Source organism: Lissotriton vulgaris, chromosome 12 (assembly GCF_964263255.1).
Source record: "Lissotriton vulgaris chromosome 12, aLisVul1.2, whole genome shotgun sequence".
Taxonomy (NCBI): Eukaryota; Metazoa; Chordata; class Amphibia; order Caudata; family Salamandridae; genus Lissotriton; species Lissotriton vulgaris.
In genome coordinates, this window is record NC_141700.1 from 429,525,555 (window position 1) to 429,550,017 (window position 24,463).

Sequence of the window (24,463 nt, forward strand, 5' to 3'; positions counted from 1 at the left end):
AAAGAAAACGTGTAATACCAGAGGCGAGCCGGAACATGCCAAAAGGAGGAAAGAAACTTTAACTACTTAAGCCAACAGTACCAAATAGAAGAAGAGAGTTGCGTTCTTGAAACGCGCGGAAGGAGGAAACGGAAGAGACGTCTCTATTAACCACAACTGCAAAACACAAAATCCAAGCTCAGCCCGACACCGAATTAGCAGCACGAACACCTACGTATCGAGTGCAGCTCTCAATCAGAGAGTGGGCGGGCCAAGTGGATTTGGGGTGGTTTCGGGTGCTTCCGTGGGCGGTCTAGACAGACTATGGGCGTGTCTGTACTCGTTTCAGGCACACAATGGGTGGTTTGTGGGTGGGTCTTTGAGCAGGATTTAGGCCGTGCGCCATGTTTGAGGAGGAGCGAGGCATTAAATGGGTGGGGTGAAATAAAAAGCAACAGGAACCTGTGCTGTCAGAGGGTACTCAGGCAATTTTAATACACCCACAAAACAAACATCTTGACGCTTCGAGCCGCTATCCGGAAAGAGGATCATGGCGGAGCACCAGCCCCAGCAGCGGCCTCCCTTACAGGCCCTTCCTCGGCAGTTCTCGTTCATCCCGCCGCCCATTCCCAACCCCTTTCAACACAATTTGAAGCTTACGAGGACCGACAAAATACGAGTAAGAAGAGAGGGTGTTGTATGGGCGGGTCCGCAAGGGAGAAATGCGAGCTGCAGACCTGCTGTTACTTCCTTAGGGCGAACTTCAATATCTGTGTAAAGACTATGGTATACATTTTGACAGATTTTAGTTCATCTTCTTCAGGCACTTTTGCGATATTGGCGTCCTAATATAGCAATTTGGGCTGATCCAGCAGAAGATGGGGTGAGCCACTTGTGCTCGAGCAGCAGAAAAGGGGTGTGTGTCTATCTTTTTCATATCAGCCGTTCCAACAATTACTACTATTATTGTTAAAGTAATCCATGATTATTCCTTTGTGCATTAATTCGATGTCGGGGATGTCATTTTGTTAGGTTCCTATGATATCATTTGTCCACTGTTGTGTTTTTGGTGCTTGAGTATTCGATGTAATGGCAATATTTTAACTTTGATAAATGTGACCTTTTACTTACCATTATACGACCATCTTTTGATGGCTCTCATCTGACATTTATATGGTCTTCTAGCACCCTTGGAAACGTTGGCACTCATGCTGTGCTGTACTAGGGATTTGTAATTAACCAGCTATGACTGTCTTATGTGTTTGTATTTAGTTAGTGATGCTCTGCTTGCTTAGCGAGTACGTTGTGTTTGATATTTAAAGAGACTTGTATATCGAAGCATTAAAAATGCATTGGTATACTTACATTACCTAGTGGTAATCTCAGTACTCCGGTTCTACTTCCTCATCTCAGTCTTTTCATCATGAGGGGTGACTTCACCCTGCAGCCTACTTAACAAAAAAAAAACTCCTCACAATCCATATGTGGTTATAAAGTAACTCCTCTACCCAGAAACAACCTGAATTGACTACCAAAGCCATTCACCAAATTGCGATCAAAGCCGAGCACAGTGGGCAAGTGCTTTAAGGACAACAACAAGGAAGTAGACTCAGAATAAAGGGATTAATGGTAAGTAATTCAAACATTTCGCCTCATCACTTACCAGCTTTACAAAAAATACAAACCGGCAACAATTTTTCTTTTGCTGCTATTTATTTCAGCCGACTTATTTGATTTTGGGTTTTATAAAGCGCGCGAATGCCCATGGGCGTCTTGGCGCTGAGTGACATTAGAGCCTGCTTCCTCGGGGCCTGGTTCAGAGACTTGTGGTGAATAGTCAGGTCTTTATTTCCTTCCTAAAAGAGGACAAGGGGGGGCAGTTTTTGATTGCTATTGGGAGCTGGTTCCAAAGCCTGGCTGCGTGTAGTCTGAAGCTTCTCCTGCCCCATCTCCCCTGCTTGAATCTTGGAACCTGAATCATTTTCAATTGGCTGGATCTCAAAGGTCTGGAGGGTTCATACCATTTCAAGTGATTTTTTTAGGAACAGGCAGCCTATTCCGTGGAGTGCCTTGTATATCAGGCAGAGCGACTTAAATTTGACTCTTTTAACAATTGGCAACCAATGCAGCCCCTTCAGTTTATACGCCACTGGTTCGTGTTTAGGGATGTCTAGCACCAATCTGGCCGCAGCATTTTGAAGATGCTGCATAGTCGCCAACTGTTTAACCTGGATCCCAGCATATAGTGCATTACCAAAATCTAGCCTTGATAGCGCCAGTGCTGTGACCACAGTCTTGCGTGAGTCCAAGGGAATGAAGAGTAAAAGTTTCCTAATTGTTTGAGAATAAACCAAACGGTAGAGGCTAATTTATTCGTTCGTGCCTTATATGTAAGTTTGTCATCCAGGTTTCTGACCTTCTCGACTGGGCTGGGGCATTGGCCAAGACCCCCTGGCCACCATTCCTGTGACCAGGATTGCATGTCTGTCCCCAACAGCATCACTTCACTTTTACTCCCATTTAATTTCAGGCAGTTACCCTGCATCCATTTCGAGATGTGCTGCATGCATTTTTTAAATTTCCTCTAGGGGCCAATATTTATAATCCTTGGTCCTGGCTACATTAATTCGCCATGATTTGTGCATTTTTTTTAATGAAACATTGCTACAATGTGATAAGTCTGAACACGTGGAGATACACTTTCAAATCAATATTGCTGTGTGCTGATTTTCAAATGGTCAAAACATAAGATATACATATACAGTGCATTTTGTCAAATAAAAAAAATGTGCTTCAGTCCAGTACTTGTGTAAATCCAAACAATTATACTTCAATTCAGTGCCTGTGTGAATCGTACTAGCAATTATAAAATGACAACAGTTTAAAATGTTTAAATCTATTCTATTAAGATGCACTCTCCTTGAACCCAACAGGTTTCCTCTTTTAAAGAGTTGCTCTCCTTGTGGAGAATATTCGGTGTCTGTGGGGATAATTCAATGATCATGTTCCCTCTACAGATTCTGAGATGAATTTAATCCGTCTCCATCAAGGTGGAAGAAAAAAAGTGCCCTTCAGGGCAATAACACGGTGTAATCTGAAATAAATGAAGAAAAAATGAAAATATTCAATATTTTGTGTCCCTTCTCTCTATCAGTGCTTGTTAAGTATAGGAAAGAAACTCTGGTACCTGAGTTGTTGGTAAACAATCTTCCTGACTAAAAAGGCAAGTTTCTTTTCTGGTTTTCGTCACTTTTTAAACTCTCTTAAATAATGAACAGACAGTGTAGTTTGTTCTTGTATTTGTACTGAATGGAAAAAAAAACATTCCACAAAAAGAAGAAATTCGTTTTTGGCTTACTTGACGAGTTGCTTTGTCTGAAAGTTTGTGTTGTAGAATGCCTCTCGGTTGCACTGTGAGCTTCTTAGACCTAAGCTGCTGGTTCTTTTTATACTCCAGTTCAATTTAAAGATTTATGCAATAGTAAGAGGCAACATTGTATCTTCATACAAATATTCGACAGTGACACAAGTTGTTTTAAATGAAATTGCGAGACCGCTCTCAGAAACTTACTCGGAATTGCAACATTGTAGACCAGTTCTGTTTTGTTCTGTCAAGGGCCCAGTACGCCTGCAGTGACGCTTGTGAATTAAATATGAGGCAGGAGAAAGGAACCTCATTTGTGAAGCCTGTTTATCAAAAGTACAGGAGCTTTTTAGATTTACTGCTTCCATTCACTTACTTAGGATTTGCACTATTCACTTTACGGGCGTCCTCTGAGGTTCAGTTTCTTCGTCGACCGATTCCTTCGTGTCGGCTTTTTCAGTTTCCAGCACATTTTTTCTTTTTTCTACTTTTGAACAGGAAGGGATTTATTTGGTGTTTTCTGGGCGATGTAGTTAAAAATATTACATGTCTTTATCTTGTGAAGTCCTATTGCACATTATTTCTGTTCTTGAGTAGTGACCTGCTAATTTATGGTTTTATTCAATTCAAACATTTTATTTAACCATTTCTGAGTACAATTGAATTTTTAAATTAAATATGCCTCTTTTTTTCAGTAACATGGTTTCCACATTGGTGGTTGTTTCAGTACAGATAACACTGTTGCATACACTGTGTTATTGGTTTTACAATTTGAAAACTCTTTGAGTCCATTTTATTGACTCAAAACATGAATTTATAACCTTCAATTGTGTTGTCGCAAACAGAGCAATTGCCACATTTATGGTGGCCCTCAATGGGTCTCATGTTCCATTGTGCTGTTATGCCTTTTTTCTAGGTGGACGATGTGGGATCTGACCATTGGTTTTACTTTTTTTCATTGCGAACAGGGGTTGTTCAAATGGGTATTCTAATTGCATGAGGAGATGCCAGGTTTTCAAAATCATCTGTAGAAATTTGGTGGTATGTGGGCCAAACGTGGAGACGCAGACTAGTTTATCTATAGGTTTCTTTTCTTTTTTGATGAGCAGCTCTTCTCGCGGTGTATACCATGCCCTTTTTGTTGCACGTTTAAGCATTTGGCTGGTGTAGTCTCTCTCTTTAGTTAGTCACAGAATACTCCTGCATTGATCATCACATTTTCATCTGATCCGTAATATTTGGCCATAAGGGAGGTTATCCCTGAGATTTCTTGGATGGGAGCTTTGGTAGTGTAAGATTGTATTTCTGTCCGTTAGTTTGCGATGTAGGGTAGTCCTCAATCGTTCTTCATGTGGAATGACTTCAACATCAAGGAAAATCAAGCACGTTTTGGTTTTAGACATGCTGAATTAACTAGACTATTATTGGGTTGCACACTTATACTACATCTCTGAGTGGGTGGCGGGGGAGAGTGAAAAACATTAGGTTCATATAGACCGAGCAGTCGCCTGCAGGCCACTGTGGGACCTTGCTTGGCTGCCCAAACCCCCCCGGCCACGCAGTGCCTATGCTGCCTGTCCAACGCGCACAGTACTCGAAATTTGGGTCAAACTGACTGTAAGACGTGGACTGACCACATTCCTGTTGCCAAACACCCCAATAGCACGCAATCCTGACTTCTCTCCTGCTCTCCCCCTGGAGTCCTTCCCGGGATGGGTATAGGGAGAAGGTAGGCTCCTGCAAGATCTCTTCTAAGGCCCAACGATCAAGCCTTTCGATCAATGCAAATGGGACTTTCAGCTGTCGGAATCCGCTCCACACCAATATTTTCAGCTTAAGCATTGGACCCTCCACCCCCCAATGTGGAGGCAGCTACTTGCCCCCTTACCCTCTGTGAACACCTAGTTCATAGCTTTACATGCTCCTGTGGATTGGTATCTAAGATATATGTAGTCATGCAACAATCGCACATTTCCCCCTTCCAGCCATAACAATGGAAGTGGTTCCCAGAAGACACATCCACGATCACCCAGAAACAGTAGAAGCAGCTTTGACTAGAAATACCACAAAAACACAGAAGCATTGCTCAACATTAGTCGGCCTACAAGGTCCTGTTTCAATTGTATTACACCCAACACGTCTGCATGCCATGGCCCCTGCCTCGTGCTGTTTCTGTGGGGCCCAGAAAGGGGACTTGCATCACATATGAGGGCATGGCCTTCCCTGAAAACCTTCTTTAAGGAGATCTTGAGCCACATCAGGGGCACTCTGGGATACCCAATACCAGACGACTATCACACAGTCCTCTTAGGCATTCGCCCTACCTCTCTGGCCACAATGACCGATACGGACTGGACCTGGTGCGACCCATGATAGGTGCAGCCAAGCAACTTATAGCGCGGCCCTGGCACTCCACGTTGCCCGCCGTCCCCACCATTGCCTCCTGGTTCACACAACTCTGGCACACTATTGCATTGAAGCAGATGACACAGAAATTTTATCATCTCTGGTCGCCCCCTGTCTCTCCTGGAACACTTATATTTCCAACCCCCCAGACTACGAGGGCTGCACTTCTTTGATGACTCTCTGTAGAGTGCCACCTCCCTCACCTCGTGGATCCGACTGAGCATGCTCAACATACCACCATTTTGTAAGCAACTCCGGTCCCCCTCACAACTCAAGACATCGAGGAGCCCCCTGGGGATCCTTGGCTCCCCTCCTTTTTCTCCACTAGGTCCCCTCCCCACCTTCATTCACCCCATGTTTATCACCCATACCTTAAACAGATGCCCCTTTTTTGGTGTCCACAGTGTTAGGTGGATCACTTGGCCCTGATATAGTCCCGTATTGGGCCGGACCTTGCCTTTCCTAGGCTTCTGCTATGCGCCTCAACCTCTTAAATAGGCATGCCTGTGTTGTATCTAATCACATGTCTTTTTCATTTGCAGTGATACCTACATTGTATTGTTGTTACCCCTTTGGTGTTAAACTCAGACAGACTTTGAGTGGAAAAAACCTTCAATGGCGCAGGTCCAAGCTGAGGCAGGCATAAGTCCAGGAAAGTTGGATACATTGTTCCCGGGCGCATGCTGAGATACATTGTTTGTTTTTGGGGCCAAAAAGCTCTGGGTGGGATAAAGCTTGATGTCATAGTCACCGTGGTCGTTGCATCACTGAGCTTGAGTTGCCATCTGCTTCTGTTGAAGGTTTTGCCTTCTGACATAGTCACTTTTTCGTTTTTTTTAACCTCTAGTTGTGCAGGCTGCCAGACGTAACCGGACATTCTCCAAGAGGCTGGATATCTTTACTGCAAGCCCCGTTGAACTCATTCTTTTAACATGGCAAAAAGCCGTCAGTGGACTCTCCTGGTTTGCTTCCCCCCACTTTTATGGGCTTCAAAGGGTACATCACAGCACCTTTTCCTGGTCCTCCTCTGAAACATCTGGTAAAGCTCTTTTTGGTCATTTCTGAAGCCCTGAAGCCCCTTGGGTATGCTTCTAGGTACCAGATATCTCTCTGATTAGGGCTTCTGCAGAGTCCTTTCCACCATGGTCACTTGGGCATTGTTGGGTTCATTGGGTTCTGGTTCACGGAGGGTTTGGATTGGCAGTTTGGGCTTGGCTGTTCTTATTGGAGTAGGGTCAAGATTGATTTGGATATGTCTGGGTCCAAACTGAGGTCACATGGGTGAAAAACAATGGATTAGGTTGCGGTCCAAGCAATTGCTGGTGACCGTGAATAATTCAAGCGTTCCATCCATCACCTTTTTTTTGTCACCAATCTTATTGTACAGTATTTGTAATGCGGCAGTGTTTGTTTGTTTATCAACCCATTAGAATTGTCAGTGAATCTTGTTACTCATGTAAATGTATATATTGATTACTTGATGTTACTATTTAGTTGAGTCTCCTGATTGTTTTCACAGGCTATTGTTTCTCAGATTGCTTGTCAGTTAAACTATCTAATATCTCTGGATTATGCCTCAACCTCAGTATTGCTATTAAACCAGATTGTCCTGTGGGGACATAGGATACTATTGATGCACAAATGTGCATCCAGATCTATGGGTTTGTGCATACCTCCCCCTTTTTTTTTTTTTTTAATTCACCCTCAGAGGTGGTTTTCATGAGATCCATTAATATTAACCATTGCTTGCTGGCGGTGCCTGTAAACATAAGATGTTGATCGTGTCTATTGAGCCATTGTACAAATTCAGTAACCTCTTCCTCTCTGCCCAGCCAGATGATTAGTATATTGTTAACATAACATCCTCATATGTTGATATGCAGTTGGCAAGACTTTGTTGGTGTGGTTTCAAAGCTGTGTATATAAAGACATGTAAGAGTCCAGGTTCTTCCCAAGGCTGTGTCCTTAATCTGGTGACAAAATCCTCAAACATAAATATACATTTCCTTTATAGAATTTGCTGCACATTTTATAATACATGAAAAAGGTTTCATGCTCTCATTTGTCATTTCATGCAAGTACTTCAACCACTTTTAAGATGGATCCTTGGAGGATGGTCTTATAAAGAACTTGTGTTTAGAGACTCACCATTGGCTCATTCCTGATAGAGAGGCAAAGAGCAGTCAGGCTTACTTAGAGGAACGTGTGAAAAGCATTTCAGAGTATCATTATGTACGATAAGTAATGGACATGACTCGAAGAAAATCCAACACCCATTTGTAAAAATAGATCTTATTTGTATGTAAATTTAGACACTATAATGAAGTCAATACAGTTCGTATAATCTGAGTTATCAGTATTCAATAAATTAACAATTTGCAGAGCTGTCAAACTTTACCATTGCAGTCAATGGGGAAAATTCCAGTGACACTCAGTCACTTGAGGGGGGCACGTGGCTTCGGCACAAATGGAGTGAGATGCGTCTTTCCGGGTCTCTGCACTGCCGTGCCCTGCTATAGCTGTTACTCCCCACCGCTAACCAGGGCAAGGCACATAGTCCACTGCGGAGATGCAGTGGCATCAGTTTCGTCGGCGAACGGGCCTGCGGGCCTTGGATGACAGCAATCCCCGATTGGCTGCAGCTCGGATCTCTCCAGCAGCCATTTTATGTGGGGACTGCAATGGTGGCGTGTCAACTGGCTGTCAACCCTATCCTCCCGCGTTGAGTGCGGAAGGCCTATACGGGGGCCGTCCAGTGCTGGCGAGGGACCCCCCGTTGTACTCTGCTGCTGGACACTGCGGGGGTCCCTTAACCCCCGGTGCTACTGAGAGGGGCCATTTGCTGACCTGGCTACTCTGCCCTGTGTGTGTTGCCTGGAGGGGAGCCGCATCGAGGCCTGAGGCGCTCACATGTGCGCAGTGAGGTGCTACCTGTGGTGTGCAACTGCAACCGACGATCGCCAGGGTCTTACCAGCTAGGACCTATCTGCCCTACGATGCCTGGGCTCCTGGTGCCTACCTGCGGCCCATTGTGTTCCTGACTTTGGATGTGTTATCCCCAGGCCTAGACATCAATTGCGAGGGGGTCCTCTGGTTGGGCGCTCCCCACGGGAGTGCTCACTTCGCCCGGCTTTGCTCAATCTTGGAGGAGCTTCCGACCTAAGTTGAAAGAGAGAACGCCTGGAACACAGTGCTGAACTTCACGATCCTAGGAGGCAACCATGCACGGTGAAGATCGCAGTGAGTAGGGGAATAGCACTTTGCCTGCTAAGGCCCCGGGGACTGAGAAGAGGTTTTATAATGTCCCTGACCCAGATGAGCCACCTCCCCCTCTGAAATATAACTGCTGCCTCCCGGCTGGGGGTTCCCTTGGCGCCCTAGGTGCTGCAGCTGCTTGCAGGAAGATTCCCCCCTCCCTGGTGTTTGGCCTCCATTTTGTCTCTCTGCCTGCAGCCCTGCGTCTTGCATGTGGACAGGCCTACAAACTACTGGAAAAGGGGTGCATGAATTGTACCTGTCTCTGTAGAAGTGAGATTCCTACCAGTCTCACTGGTGCAGGGACACCCTTTGTCTACGGGTTCACTAAATGAGGATTGACACGAGTGGAACAAAACCCAAGTTTACTATATCTCAAGAGATGGCTGCGTCATACAGAGAAGGAAGGAACTAGAACAGTTTCAAACATGCCTCTTATACATTTTGGGTACCATAGGAATTCACCAAAAACCCCTTTATCATGGTTACATCACACTGTACATAACCCTCTTATGGCATTTTTACATAATGCTTACACAACGCTTACATGCAGAACTGTGGAATCCGGATAAACCCCTGCCCGCGTCCTCTTTGTAGATAGGCAAGGGAGGTTACAGGCGTTGGTGGGCAAACAGATTAGACATCTGTGCATGTAGGTCCTTCAGTAGGGCAGGGCTGCTTACTGTGATACGGATAATTTTTAACAAAGGAGGGATGGAGAGGGAAAAGTGGATTCTGTCTCCCCTGGCAACTATCATAAACAAAAGGAATCCACTAGGTGGACGGCGGTTGTTACCACAATGGTGGGGAGCAACCAGTGTTGTTAAAATACCCCTCACACACCAACAGGCCCCTTGGTGTCATGCTTCATCATCGGGGTCTTCGCAAACCTCTACGGAATGCGGCGTGCTACGACTTCACGACTACGCAGGAGCACTTTATGAGTGAACTATGTGTTTGGTGTGTGAAGGTACCAATAATGTGAGTGGTGAGGTGAAAAGTGAGGAATTAAAAAATACCTGGCACGTGAGTGCTGAAAAAAATTTTTATTTAGTCTCCGGCTGGTATTATTAAAAAAAGTGCTAGAGTGGTTGTGGTTTACTAATTAGGGTAACCCAACCAAATTAGTGCGTCGACATGTTTCGGAGTACTGGAACTCCTTCTTCAGGACGGGAATATGCACTACTTATCCCCACCTTACTCACATGTGTGTAGATATTAAAAATTGTGCTCTACAAAAATAGATATGGTGAATAATGTACCTATCTATGTTGGATGTACGGTCCGTTGCGCCCAGTTGGCGGTTCAGGATACCTGTAAACAGAAAGGTTATGTAAAACAAGATGGCACATATTGTTGTGTCCATACTGTGCTAAAAAACACAGAAGGGTCATAAGGAACAAAAGTGAAGGTCCAGGAACCCTAAAAAAATTTTTACTACTAAGCAAGATAATACATATTTTTATGTTACTACTGTGTAAATACACAGAAGGGTAACAAGGAACAAAAGTGAAGGTCCAGGAACCCTAAAAAGAAAAAAACGAACTACATATAGATTGAGACACACACACACATTCAAAATATCAGATAGGTCTTAGAGGGTATGGTTTGTGACCCAAATGCGTAGCTTACTTATTAATAGAGGTCCAATGGCCTCATGAGCCACAGCGTGTTGGGGCGTGGTCCGTTCTACCCGATATGGCAACCTGTGAGGTATTTAAGGGAATGGATCAAAAGGTAGTAATACCTCGGTAAAAATAGATCACACACCTTCAGGTTTGTTCATACATCCATACACACTCACGGTTCTGCACAGGGCTGTCTGGCTTGTTCCCCCTCCACGCGGCTCCGACGAGTGAGGTGGTGAACTAGGGAGCGAGTTTAAATAGTCTCAAAAGACCTCAATTAGCCCCTAATGGAAAACGGAAAAAGCCCATACTTGGTCCGGTCCCCTGGTTTGCTATCCGCATTTGCGTGCACCGGGAAGGGTGTTCCCGTGTGAATGCGCATGTGCGGAGGAGCAGTGTTGCGCATGCGCCCATGCTCTTTCGGTTAGTGGCAGCACTGAGTCGCTTCGCGCATGCGCGAAATCTAGATCCAGTGTCTGCCACCGCGCGCATGCGCAGTGACGGTGTTGTGGCCTGTAATCGACTCGATTTTGCTGAGAAACCTCATGTATTACCAAGGGGCGAGTTGTGATCCCTATGGTGACAGCGAAAAGTATAAGCCGCCTATACCCGGGGGTCCTGATAAAATTATGACCACATGCATTTGGGGTAAAACAGCAAATATTTAAGAAATATTAAGAAAAGCCTGCAAGCCATGAGGTAGGCAAGATTAAAAGGCAAAAAACCTGAACCCCTATCAGCCAAATAGGAACATCATGGTTTTACCTGGATGTCCTCCAGTGGAATGAATAAATGGTAAGGGTGCTGGTTTTATTAAACGCAGTTTGCTTCATGCAATGGAGTTGATGGTTGAGAAGGAACAAAGATGGGTGTTCCGTCTGGGCTCAGATGTGACCGGGTTGAATGACTCCATTCCATGGAGCCAATTACGCTAAATAATAACCCCCTTTTTCTGCTCAAAAAAATCAGAGACCTTTCAACCATCAACTCCATTGCATGAAGCAAACTGCGTTTAATAAAACCAGCACCCTTAGATCTGTAAACCATCTTGCCCTTCAATCAGTTCCCCATACCATTTATTCATTCCACTGGAGGACATCCAGGTAAAACCATGATGTTCCTATTTGGCTGATAGGGGTTCAGGTTTTTTGCCTTTTAATCTTGCCTACCTCATGGCTTGCAGGCTTTTCTTAATATTTCTTAAATATTTGCTGTTTTACCCCAAATGCATGTGGTCATAATTTTATCAGGACCCCCGGGTATAGGCGGCTTATACTTTTCGCTGTCACCATAGGGATCACAACTCGCCCCTTGGTAATACATGAGGTTTCTCAGCAAAATCGAGTCGATTACAGGCCACAACACCGTCACTGCGCATGCGCGCGGTGGCAGACACTGGATCTAGATTTCGCGCATGCGCGAAGCGACTCAGTGCTGCCACTAACCGAAAGAGCATGGGCGCATGCGCAACACTGCTCCTCCGCACATGCGCATTCACACGGGAACACCCTTCCCGGTGCACGCAAATGCGGATAGCAAACCAGGGGACCGGACCAAGTATGGGCTTTTTCCGTTTTCCATTAGGGGCTAATTGAGGTCTTTTGAGACTATTTAAACTCGCTCCCTAGTTCACCACCTCACTCGTCGGAGCCGCGTGGAGGGGGAACAAGCCAGACAGCCCTGTGCAGAACCGTGAGTGTGTATGGATGTATGAACAAACCTGAAGGTGTGTGATCTATTTTTACCGAGGTATTACTACCTTTTGATCCATTCCCTTAAATACCTCACAGGTTGCCATATCGGGTAGAACGGACCACGCCCCAACACGCTGTGGCTCATGAGGCCATTGGACCTCTATTAATAAGTAAGCTACGCATTTGGGTCACAAACCATACCCTCTAAGACCTATCTGATATTTTGAATGTGTGTGTGTGTCTCAATCTATATGTAGTTCGTTTTTTTCTTTTTAGGGTTCCTGGACCTTCACTTTTGTTCCTTGTTACCCTTCTGTGTATTTACACAGTAGTAACATAAAAATATGTATTATCTTGCTTAGTAGTAAAAATTTTTTTAGGGTTCCTGGACCTTCACTTTTGTTCCTTATGACCCTTCTGTGTTTTTTAGCACAGTATGGACACAACAATATGTGCCATCTTGTTTTACATAACCTTTCTGTTTACAGGTATCCTGAACCGCCAACTGGGCGCAACGGACCGTACATCCAACATAGATAGGTACATTATTCACCATATCTATTTTTGTAGAGCACAATTTTTAATATCTACACACATGTGAGTAAGGTGGGGATAAGTAGTGCATATTCCCGTCCTGAAGAAGGAGTTCCAGTACTCCGAAACATGTCGACGCACTAATTTGGTTGGGTTACCCTAATTAGTAAACCACAACCACTCTAGCACTTTTTTTAATAATACCAGCCGGAGACTAAATAAAAATTTTTTTCAGCACTCACGTGCCAGGTATTTTTTAATTCCTCACTTTTCACCTCACCACTCACATTATTGGTACCTTCACACACCAAACACATAGTTCACTCATAAAGTGCTCCTGCGTAGTCGTGAAGTCGTAGCACGCCGCATTCCGTAGAGGTTTGCGAAGACCCCGATGATGAAGCATGACACCAAGGGGCCTGTTGGTGTGTGAGGGGTATTTTAACAACACTGGTTGCTCCCCACCATTGTGGTAACAACCGCCGTCCACCTAGTGGATTCCTTTTGTTTATGATACTGTGATACGGAGCCTTCTCAATACAGTCAGCTTTCAGTGAACACATAGTTTCTGACTTCACCAGAGTCCCATCAGACAGAAACACAAATGGGGCTGGTAGACAAAATGGCTGAGAGCAGAGGCTAATTTAACAAAATTCAATTTTTTTCCGTTTAACAGTCCCTCCTTTTAGCCTCCAATAAATACATTTTGTCCAATCGAGAGTATATTTTAAATATATATATATATTTGCAAATACAGAGTACATGAAGAATAAAAAGCAAAAGCTACGGGTGAAGGTGCTCTATCTGCCTTCAAGCTTTCTGTATCTATTTTCATAAATTCATCTTCTGAATCATAAGCTGCTTATTAACATCACAAATATACACTTTCTAAGGGATACGGGACATGCATGAAGAAGTACAGAGGGGGCATATAATAGTTATACATTGAATACAAAAGCTACATCTTAGAATAGCTCCTAATATACAGGCAGAAATAACAAGTAGTTTCCATCCCCATGACATAACAATGCCCCAAAAACAACTAGGCATCATTAGACCAGGTCCATGTTCCAGTGTCTTGGTCTATCTCGGCCGCTGTCTTAAGTAATTTCGAAATGGCCTGATAAATGGAAGGTGCGTTGTCGGGTATATAAACACAGCAATGGCACTGATAATTCGGCAAGCACCTACACGTTCTGCAAGAATAACATGTAGAACCATACGGTTCTGCAAAACTACAAGTCTTGCCGCCTGGAGTTCTGCAATGGTGTTACCTAGAGCTGTCGTAGTCTGATTATCTACTGCCTCAACTACTCTAGTGACTCTTTTGTATGTTCCTACTATTAAGAGGTGGACCAACAAAGAAAAACATACCCAAGTTCACGTCAACTTATTCTTGAAATGTGTTGTCAGTCTGATCTACTGCCTTAATATCTATCATTCTCTAGTTCTGAGCAAATAAAGGATTGAGAGGCGATAATCCAGTCTTATGATAAGAAGCTGGAGCTAAATAAACAGAGGGGAGGAGGAAAGATAGGTAACATATCCCTGACCATCCTGGAGGTAGGTAGAAAGAACCCTTATTCCCACAAAAAAAAGAGGTATTATGGGATGCTATAAAAATACTAAGAGTCTGACCTGTTCTAGTCAATACAGTGTTAAAATCACTATTACCTACAAAAGTGGGACCAAAACGTTTTACACATAGGGGAACTTGTGTGTCTGTTACTGTTCTAATAGGGAATCAGATTCAGATTTAAACTTTATTTGGTTATTTAGCACAGAAAACAACCATGAAAGTACAAGTAAAAAACACAATATTTTATAGTACAGTTAATACAATGTACTTATCCAAAATGAAACACGTTCATATAATAGATTTCAAATATACGGACAAGGATGCTACTGTAAAAATATTATCAAGATGTTGTAATTTAAAAAAAAGCTGGGCGACACTGATTAAAATCCATAATCTTTAGTAAAGGGACAATCCATCTTTTCCTGGGATTAGTGTAAAATCTGCAAAAGAAAAGAATGTGGATGTCTGATTGTTCGGATAGATCATCACAGGGGCACTTAATGAGTTGTTTACCCCAGATATTCATGACAGGAAAACTAAATAGCCTAAAAAGCATATTAAATCTAAAGCGCTTAAGTAAAAATCTTTCAAAATTGCTCATAGGTAATCTAATATAGGGTTGCATATGTTCTGAGGTCATAATTAATTTGTGGGCGGCCACCGCTTTCTTCAAGATTTCTGCTCTAGTTCTTTGGTCGTCCAAAAGCCTCATACATATATCTTTAAGAGTTTTCCTAGAGACAGGGTTCATAGTCATGGGGTCCTCATAATATTCCGGGTGACCTATATTTGCCATAAAGGACATTACATAACTTAACCATTTCACTTTGCCCCTTTTCTCTAGGCTCATTGCATCCCTAAAAATAGAGCGGTTGAAAGCACATTCCTCCGTCGTCCACACCCGGTGCCACAGTAGAATAGGAGCAACTTTAATTATGCTTTCTTGGAAAGGTACCCCCAACACGACGTGGCAAACATAAGTTGATGTACTTTCGGGGACTGCAAGGAGGAATCTCAAAAAGGTATTCTCCACCGTCTGCAACAATTTTACGTTTGCATGTCCCCACAGTCCAGCGCCGTAGGTAGCAATTGACACGCAAGTTGCCCTATATACAGTGAGGAGTTCCCTAGGTGGTTTTTTACCCATCCTTTTACTAAAACATTTCAGCGCCATTATAAATTTACAACACATAAGTGCCTGGAGTGAATCATATTATTCCATCGACCAGTTTTGTCAAATAATATACCCAGATATGGGAAAGTAAAGGTCTGTTCGCGAGGTTTTTGACGGACATAAATTAACTTCTCCTTTTTACATTGCCTGCGGCCATAGGTCATGCTAAACGTTTTAGTACAGTTTAACTTCAGGTTTAATTTGGACATAAAAACTGTAAACGTATTAACCATTGTTTGCATAGCCATCGGTGTCCTGGCCATCAGGACCGTGTCGTCTGCATATAGGAGAGCAGGGATAGATCTTCTTTCGACAAGCGGCACATCCCTGCACTCCTTTAATAGTACGCTTTCCAGGTCGTTAATATAAATTGTAAAGAGGAAAGGAGCAAGGACACAGCCTTGCCGCACCCCTCTTACGACTCTGAAGGTGTCAGTACATTCTCCATTTTTCCAAAATCTAACTCTGGCAGTAGCCCCAGCATACAGTTCTCCGAGGTAATTAATTATGTTTGTATCTACCCCTAGATTATTTAGTATCGGCCATAACTTGGAATGGGTGACGCAGTCAAAAGCCGACGTCAAGTCGACAAAAGTTAAAAACATACGACCACCCTTGACTTTAACATATTTTTCTGTAATTATATGCAGGTTAAGACATTGGTCTTTTATCCCTAGGCCCTTCCTAAAACCGTACTGAAGTTCACTGATTATGGAATGCTCCTCTGCCCATACTTGCAGTCTATTTAAAATTACTCGCCCGAAAATCTTAATGGTAGTGTCAAGTAAAGAGATAGGTCGATAGCATTGGCAACTAGATCTATCGCCCTTTTTAAATATAGGAACAATAATTGACTCACACCATGAAGGAAGCAAACCATTAGAACAAGTAGCATTAAAAACCTGGGTAAGGAGCGGTCCACAAAGATCCATATTGGTCTTATAAAGATCAACTGGAACGCCAACAGGGCCAGGCGCCTTACCTCCAGCGCTAGCCTTTTATACTTTCTTTTACTTCATTTAAGGTGATATCCAATACTATCAAAGTTCTAGTCTGGGCCATTTCGGTCCCGACATGATCCTGGGTATGAGGTTGAGCCCATTCACTCTCCGGTCGATATAATTCCTCAAAATGTCTAACCCACTCATTTTCAGAGATGGCAATTTCCACCCTAGCCATATCCTTATCGGAAAAGAGGGGGGCATTTACTATCCTCCAGAATGCTGCTGAATCTTTATTCTGGGATGCCTCACACAATGCTAACCAAGCTTCCTTTTTAATAGTTTCTTTCCTTATTTTTAAGGTTCTCTTGTAATCCTTCCATAATAGTGTAAACAATATTAATATCTCTTAAGGGAACATTTAAGGCGCGCTTAAGTTTTGAGTAACTTTTTGTACAGGCAGTGTCAAACCAACTTACCAATTTTTCCTTAACATTTTTTGATTCCACCCAAAGACTATCTTTGATATTTTCAATAATAGTCCTAAAATTTGTATTAACTTCTAAAACATCAGCATTACCATCTAAACATACATTAACACTAGGGATACACTGTGTTATCAATTGGCTCAAAAAGTCAGCCGGTACGATTTTACTCCATTTTAAGGAATGTATGTATGTATGTATGTGTGTATAGGCATTTATATAGCGCACTACTTACCCGGAGGGTCCCAAGGCGCTTCGACCACTGCGAAACCCTTCCTGGCTTCCCTGAGAGATGGTCCCTTAATGGGTATCTCCAGGGTGAGACCAGGCATCCCCGGCGGTCTGGTGGGGCCGTTAGTGAAGATGAGGCAAGCTAATGCCCAGAGTTGCCGAGTGTGATCGCTGATCAGAGTGGGCACCGAGGCGAGAGAATTATCGAGTCCGCTGACCCTGGTCCAGAAACCTGCCGCGCCGGGAATCGAACCCTGGTCCCGGGCCGTCCTCTGCTCTCGGGTCTGCCGCCTCTAACCAGTGAGCCACATTACTTCTAATAACCATTCTGCCTACTCAGGACAATATCACTTATATGGGCGCGCGGTGCACGTATCCGGGGCTTATCACTAGTTAAATCTGCAATCTCCAAACTTAAAGGGAAGTGATCGCTTAGGGTGTTATCCAAAGTTTTAAAGTCCTACACCTTCCCACCATAACTAGCTGAAATTAATACAAAGTCTATAATGGTGTATGCACCTCCCCCATTAAACGTTGGACAAAATGGAACATTACTACAGCCAATTCTATTGGCAAAACCCAAGTCGGATGCAAATAAGAGATTATTTAAATAATTCCCACAAATAGTGTGTTCAAAATGACTCAGGCTTGTATCCCTATCCAACATAAGACCGCAGGTACCATTTTCCCCGCGTTTACACAGATTGCAATTAAAGTCCCCACCCCATATAATACAGACTTTTTTTGCACTTCCTTCAAGCAAATGGTTAATGTTTTTTCCTAAGGTTGTAAGTATTTCTTCCATAGTTACCACCGGAAAATTGTTGTTATAGAAATTCACAATGATCACATCAAGGTGCGGATCAATAGTTATTCTAATTATGTGATCGTACATATTATCAAAAACCATTTCAATCTTACGGCACTTAAATTGGTTTGACACATAAGTACAATGACCCCCTTTAGCTCTCCCATGTGATGAGCCAATTGCAGGAGAATTAAAGGTTTTAAAACCACATAAATGTATGGCCTCTAATGTCCAGGTCTCTTGTAGACTAACGATGTCACACATATTTACCAACTTGACCCAGTTGCCATTCGATATTTTAGATTTAAGTCCCGCAATATTCCAAAATAATACTGTCCAAATACCCAGCCTTTTTTCAGCTTCCGCTATACTTGTGGTGGCAAAATTATCTTCATCCTCTGGTGGTAATAAGTTTACACCATTACCACCCTTTGACATGGGAATCATTTCTCTTGTTTGGTCCATGTCCTTGTAAAGACATATCTCATGCCAGAGGTACCTCTAGCATATTCCTCAGTTTCCCATTCCGATCCGATCCCTTTGCTTGCGGTTTACCATCATTGCCTGGGTAACATACTTTATTCAATTTCTTATTAAGACCCCCTATATCAGCATTAGAAATGACCCTAATTTCTGCAGCCAACAAAAGTGCAAACCAAGCACGACAAGAACCATTGTGGGAGAATGGGAGCGGGGTGAGAGGACTTCCCCCTGCACCCTGATGTGCAGGTAACAATCCGCAAACCCAACAATTAGAAATATCAGTAATGCTATGAGTATAATGTAACATTTGAATGAATAAATTATTCTTGTAGGAGAGTCTATGCCTTTCATCTAACGGTGATGGTGTAAAATGGTAATGTTCGGACGGTGTGGATGTTGGAACTACAAGCGAAAGCACAGGAAATTTCACATGTACAAACCAAGCTACAGCACAAATTCCTATAACACTAATTAAACTTGCTGCTAAACGAATGGATATCCGTTTCCGTTTTTTTTCTCTCTTGACGTAAGGTGTTGAATATCCTGGTGTTCTTCCTCCATACTTAGCAACCAAAAGTCAACAATGTTTTTAACTGTATTGTCTCTTTAAAACGCTGCACAAAAATGTTCTTTTTAAAAAAAGGAAATTTTGAAAATTGTATGGTCCATGCACTCCCTTTTTTTTTTTCAAATCTAAACAATTGCATTGAGGAGCGTACACAAGGATGCGTGCTGCCTGGATGTAGGTTGCCAACCACTAAGATACTAGAAAAAAGCCTGTGGAATACCACCGGTATACCAGGCGCACTGCTAGTGATAAAGTATTAATACATTCTCTTTACGAAAAACACACTTTTTGAAACAATTTAAACAAGAAAATAATCATAAAGTTATCAACACCGAGATTAAACTCCCAGTTCTCAGAGCTGATAAACGTTTTTATGTTGTATACAAAAACATTCTTTTTGTGTTTTACCAAGGAAACACTATTTACATAAGTAACGAAAACAATGATTTGTTGCGAAAAAAGATTGAACAAATGTCCGCACATCAATCAATATTCCAGAAAAGAACAGAATACTTAAGAAGATTGTGTCTATGCCCAATGCATTTCGGGATGAATTCCCTTCTTCAGGGGAACTTTAAAACTAAGAACACAAGAGAAACAGAAAAAGAAAGTTCTTTGTTATAGAATCTGGTTACCTGTAATTGGATGTATGTAAGTTAACGTTGTCAAGATATATAGATACTTCAATGTTGCCAAGGAGTGGAGCCACTAGTGAAAGAAAGAAAAATGGCCTCATATAACTGCTTGTAGTCAATTGATGAAAATGTGTGCCACCGTGACAAAAAGTGAAATAGATCAAGCAAGGAATAAATCACCAATGTAATAGAAGCTGATGCCCTTAAAAAGATGAAGAAAACAGTGTGATTGCAACAAACTAGCTAGTGAAATGCATAGATAATCACCAAAATTAATGGAACACTCACTGGTATCCTGGCGCCAAATGTTTATAGATTCCACTGTCTACAGTGTGCAAATCTATACCTATAAAAAAGAAATCAATAAGGTCTTAGGTACTAATAGTGAGTCACTGACACCCACGTGTCATTGCAAACAAAGTAAGCACTGTGGTACTTACTTAAAGAAAACAAGAGGATTGCTACCTCTTCGAGCTAACAGACGCTGTTCAAAGGGACTGCTAATCTGGGAAAAAAGAAGGTCATTGTAATCTAATGTCTCTTTTGGGCTGATGGCAAAATATTGTCATTCCTATCTGCACAGTTCTCTGCTGGCTCTGGGTAATTTTCTAGGAATTCTACCCACACTTTGGCCTCGGAATTCTTGGTATTGGAGTGAAACTCTCCTTTTTCCTGCACAGTAAGAAGGGCTGGGGCAGTCTCCATCCAGACTATTTATTCACTAACTGATGAATACGTGCTCCCTTTCTCATTTCTTGGCATGAGCTCAAGGCAATCCATCTGCTCTGTCTGCTCTAGGAATTTTCCTTTCTTCAACTCGCCCCATACCTTCTGTGGGACTGGTCTGCGCTGTGCATACTGACACATGGGAATCACAGTTCTACGTAAGTCTAGGGGGATATGCTTCCCTTCATTCTTAGCCCACCTGTTTGTATTAGCTTTCTCTCCTAGGTGCTCGCACTTAGTCATGCGCACCAAATCAGAATCGTATGTCACTACCTCTGTCCTCAAGAGTTTAGCCTTTTCATCTGTAAGGGAATTAAAGGTTTTGTCTAGTGAATGTGTAGGACCATGAGCATACACAGTAGCTGAGCTTTGCAGTACAATTTGCCACTTCACTGTGAAATCCTATGTCTCAGGCACCTCAAGCACCACCCCTGAACTTTCTATTGGGATGAGCACCAACTGTTCCTGCAAAACTGCAGTTTTTGTCTGTGTGCCGCTTAATGGCATTTGCTTCTTCCCATTGCATTTGAGAAAATTCAAAAGTCAAAATCCCAATATGTCTTATTGTCACCTGCCCAGTGTCTATCTATGTGCAAAAGCACAAAAGCATCTGTATTTTTCCTGTATCTGTTACAACCCGAGCAAAATATTCTCCAGCATTTGAAAACGTTTCGGTCTACACGTCTAAAAGCATACTCTTCTTTCCCTGTTTTTCGCAATTACTAAAGTAGCACACTGCCTCTGAACTGGCACACATATCTCACTGTTACCTTTCTGTATTGGCCACACGTTTAAAACACTCTGCACAGTCTGTTGTGCAGAATTAAAAGCACATTGCTGCATTTTGTTTTTCAAAATAGCGTCTTTACAAATAAAACAAGGTTTGTCATTCACTGACTAGTCTGATTTCATAACTGCAACCAACGATCTCTAATTCTAACAGGCTAGTTTGTTTATCTTCCTGCACGTTTACTTTTTCTTGGTTCAAATTAATTTCTTACTGAGTAACATCCTCAGAAGAATGAATTAAAACCTCTTGTGAAACCTGCAGATTAACTGGAAGAATCTCCAAGTTCACATTTTTCACGAATGACTCAACCTGGCTATCTGAACAGCCTGGCAAAACAAACTGGTTCAGAGCTTGGTACCTGTTTTTAACTTTTTTTTTTTTTTTCTTTCCAATGACTTGTTTTCAAACTGAGCGTAGGCTAACTCTCTCTTTTCAATTCACTACAATCTTTTTTCAAAAGTTCACATTTTTGGTTCATGCTAAGCAATGCTTTCAAAATGACACCACTATTTCTGTCTGAAATAACAAAGTGTTTTTTCCCTCCTTTTTAAAGAGGCAATCTCCCTCTCAAATAACTCAGTTGGCATTTGGGACACTGCAACTGAAATCCTAGGCATTTTGAGAGCATCTTCTCCTTTTAAAACTCTTTTCGTATCCTGACAAGTGGCGCCTAAAATATCTTGCTTCGCCTATCAGATAATACAGAATCTCCTACACGGTGGCTCAAACTCAACGAAGTAGGAGACCTGACACAGCAACACCTTTAGAAAAGGGTTTTAATTTACAAAATGCAAAGACTCTCTTTTTAGAAAAAGGCTTCGGGTTTTATTTTACACAATGCTCTCTAACAGAAAGGCTTTCCCAGATGTCAAAATGAACCACATTTAAATATGTAGAGATATGTGTTTATATACAAGCAATAATAACACACTTGGTAAATGCAAAAGTTAAATACGTGAATATTATCATGAATAAACAAGCAGCAAATATTATGAGATAACACTCAAGCAAATATAATATGCTGGACATCCTGCAAGAGATCAGAAAGATATATATTACCTACTGGCGGTCACCAGTAGGTAGTTATAGTTAGGATTATTTTCAATGCAAAATCTCAACATTTTATTGTTGATAACTTTGGAGCCGGTTGAGGAATCTGCCTGAAAATTTCCTTAAATTTGCCTCGCGGCGCCCCGGTCCTTCCCTGAAAGTTTGGGGGGGATTTGTCAAGCGGGGGCCAAGATAAAAGGGGGGTCCCAAAACGTGTTTTCCCCATGTTAATTTCCATAGGGCGGTCGACCTCACTTTTAGCCCGAACGGCTGAATGGATTTCCACCAAACTTGGCAAAATTGTAGGGACTGGTAGCCCGATGTGCCTTTGCTATGTCTCAAGATATGTGCTCCAGTGAATTTTGAGTAATTTAGTTTAAAAAAAATATATATATCTATGGCCGCGCCCCGGTACGCGCACCAGGGCGCTAACCAGCGCGCTACGCGAGTTCGCGCGCGGAAACCTGATTGGCTCGAGGGTGTCTGTAAACATTCCAAACAGTCCGGAGCGGCCACCATTTTGTGTCTCAGTAGGATCGAGACACAAGAGGTGGCAAAAACAAAGGGGGAAATGACCATAAGGGGGCAGAGTAGACCCCTCCTGACCCCCTAGGTTTTTTTTTTTGATTTGCGCGGGGGGGCGCCCGGTACGCGCACTGCGGAGCGTACCGGGAAGCGTTCCAAGGGAAAAATGAATGATAGAGTTTTTAAAAAATGTAGCCTTTTTTTAAAAAATTTGGAGGTAGTTCTAGAAATAGCTGTTTTTTTCTTCTTTTTGTTGTTTTATATTTTTTTTATGTTTTTTGAACATTTTGTACTTTTTTGGGCTTTTATGAACTATTTTATATTTTTTTGTTATTTTTATGGGGAGAAACAAAAAATAGGGAATTAAAAATGGCTCAACTAGAGCAAAAAAAAATCAGTAAAAAATTAGGGTTTTTTGGGGCAATTGTGGTTGTCACCAGCAAGGAGGATGAGCTTTATGCTCTGTTCACCATAGGAGATGGTCTTACCACAAAAAATACATGTAATTCGGAATTCCCCAAACCGTGGTTGTATGCAAGGGGTCGTCTCCCTTGTCTCTGGTCCCGATGGAGTGGGTTGCTTTCTTTTGGAGGTGGTGGTTGTAGATTGGGGAGGGTTACTGGCCAGTTCTCTCACCTCTGCAGCAGAATAGTTGTTTGGATGCTTGCGCTGCATGTGCCTATTCATGGTATTATTACCAAAAGAATATTTTTTGTACGGGTTCCCCCTTGAAAGTTCCATGCCACAGATTAGGCAAGTCACCTTGGGTGCATTGACTTTTTTCTTGCCCTCTGGGATTGAAAAAAACTCCCATACGATGTGCTGCCTTGGCTTGTATGGGGTATTGTCTTCCGGCAGCCACCTTCTCCCTTCTTCCTCTTCCTCCTCCTCCTTCTTGACCACCATTGTAATGTTGTGGTGGTCCTCTTGATGATGGTGGTGGTGGTGGTGGTGCAGATGCTCCAGCTGCTGCTGCTACTGTAGCCATTTTAAAGTACAACATTTTTCTCAAAGATGTTCAAACAGGTCTTCCTCAGTCAAAGGACAAAGTCAGACTAAGGAAAAAAGGTGGGGTCTTTCATCATTCGGAAAAAAAACTGTCCTGAACCAATGAAAAGTGTTATTTTCAGGTCACATGACCCGGGCTTTCATCATTTAGAAACCAAAACTGTTCTGCATCAATGAAAAGTGTTATTTTTAGGTCACATGACCCGACGCGCTTACGCGACGCGCCCCCAGGCGTGCCATGGGGCACGCTGCGTAAGCGCGTCAGATGATTACGTTGCGCGATCGTATTCGCTCGAGTATTTCCGGGTGCGCTTACGCCGTGCATATCACGCGTACGCAGCTACGTGATACGTCATGATGTTTTCGTTCGTGGCAATAGCGCTAACGGGACGCTCACCGGTGCGTGACCCGGGGCGCTCCGAAAAAATGCGCTTTCCAGTGCGCACACCGGGGCGCGCCCCGAGAGCGCACCAGGGCAAAAAAAAATGTTTTATATAAATATACAATATAGGATTCATTATAAAAAATATTACATTTCATAGGTTTGAGGCCTATATATAGTTAGGAATTAGCATTTAAAAAAACCTATGAAATTCACAG

General features: G+C 42.7%; 1 protein-coding gene across 2 annotated transcripts in view; it reads left to right on the forward strand.

Moving 5' to 3' along the window:
• The first annotated feature begins 423 nt into the window (after nt 1-423).
• The window catches only part of LPCAT2 (lysophosphatidylcholine acyltransferase 2), a 241,330-nt gene continuing 217,290 nt past the window's right edge, over nt 424-24,463 (forward strand). Inside the window, exon 1 of one of the 2 annotated variants that reach the window (XM_086945191.1) lies at nt 424-658. In XM_086945191.1, the coding sequence (XP_086801317.1) occupies nt 530-658 (129 nt within the window). In that variant the 5' untranslated portion in view covers nt 424-529. Of the gene's footprint in view, nt 659-771; nt 896-24,463 lie in introns of those variants that run through there. The other variant, XM_086945192.1, reaches the window with a different exon arrangement.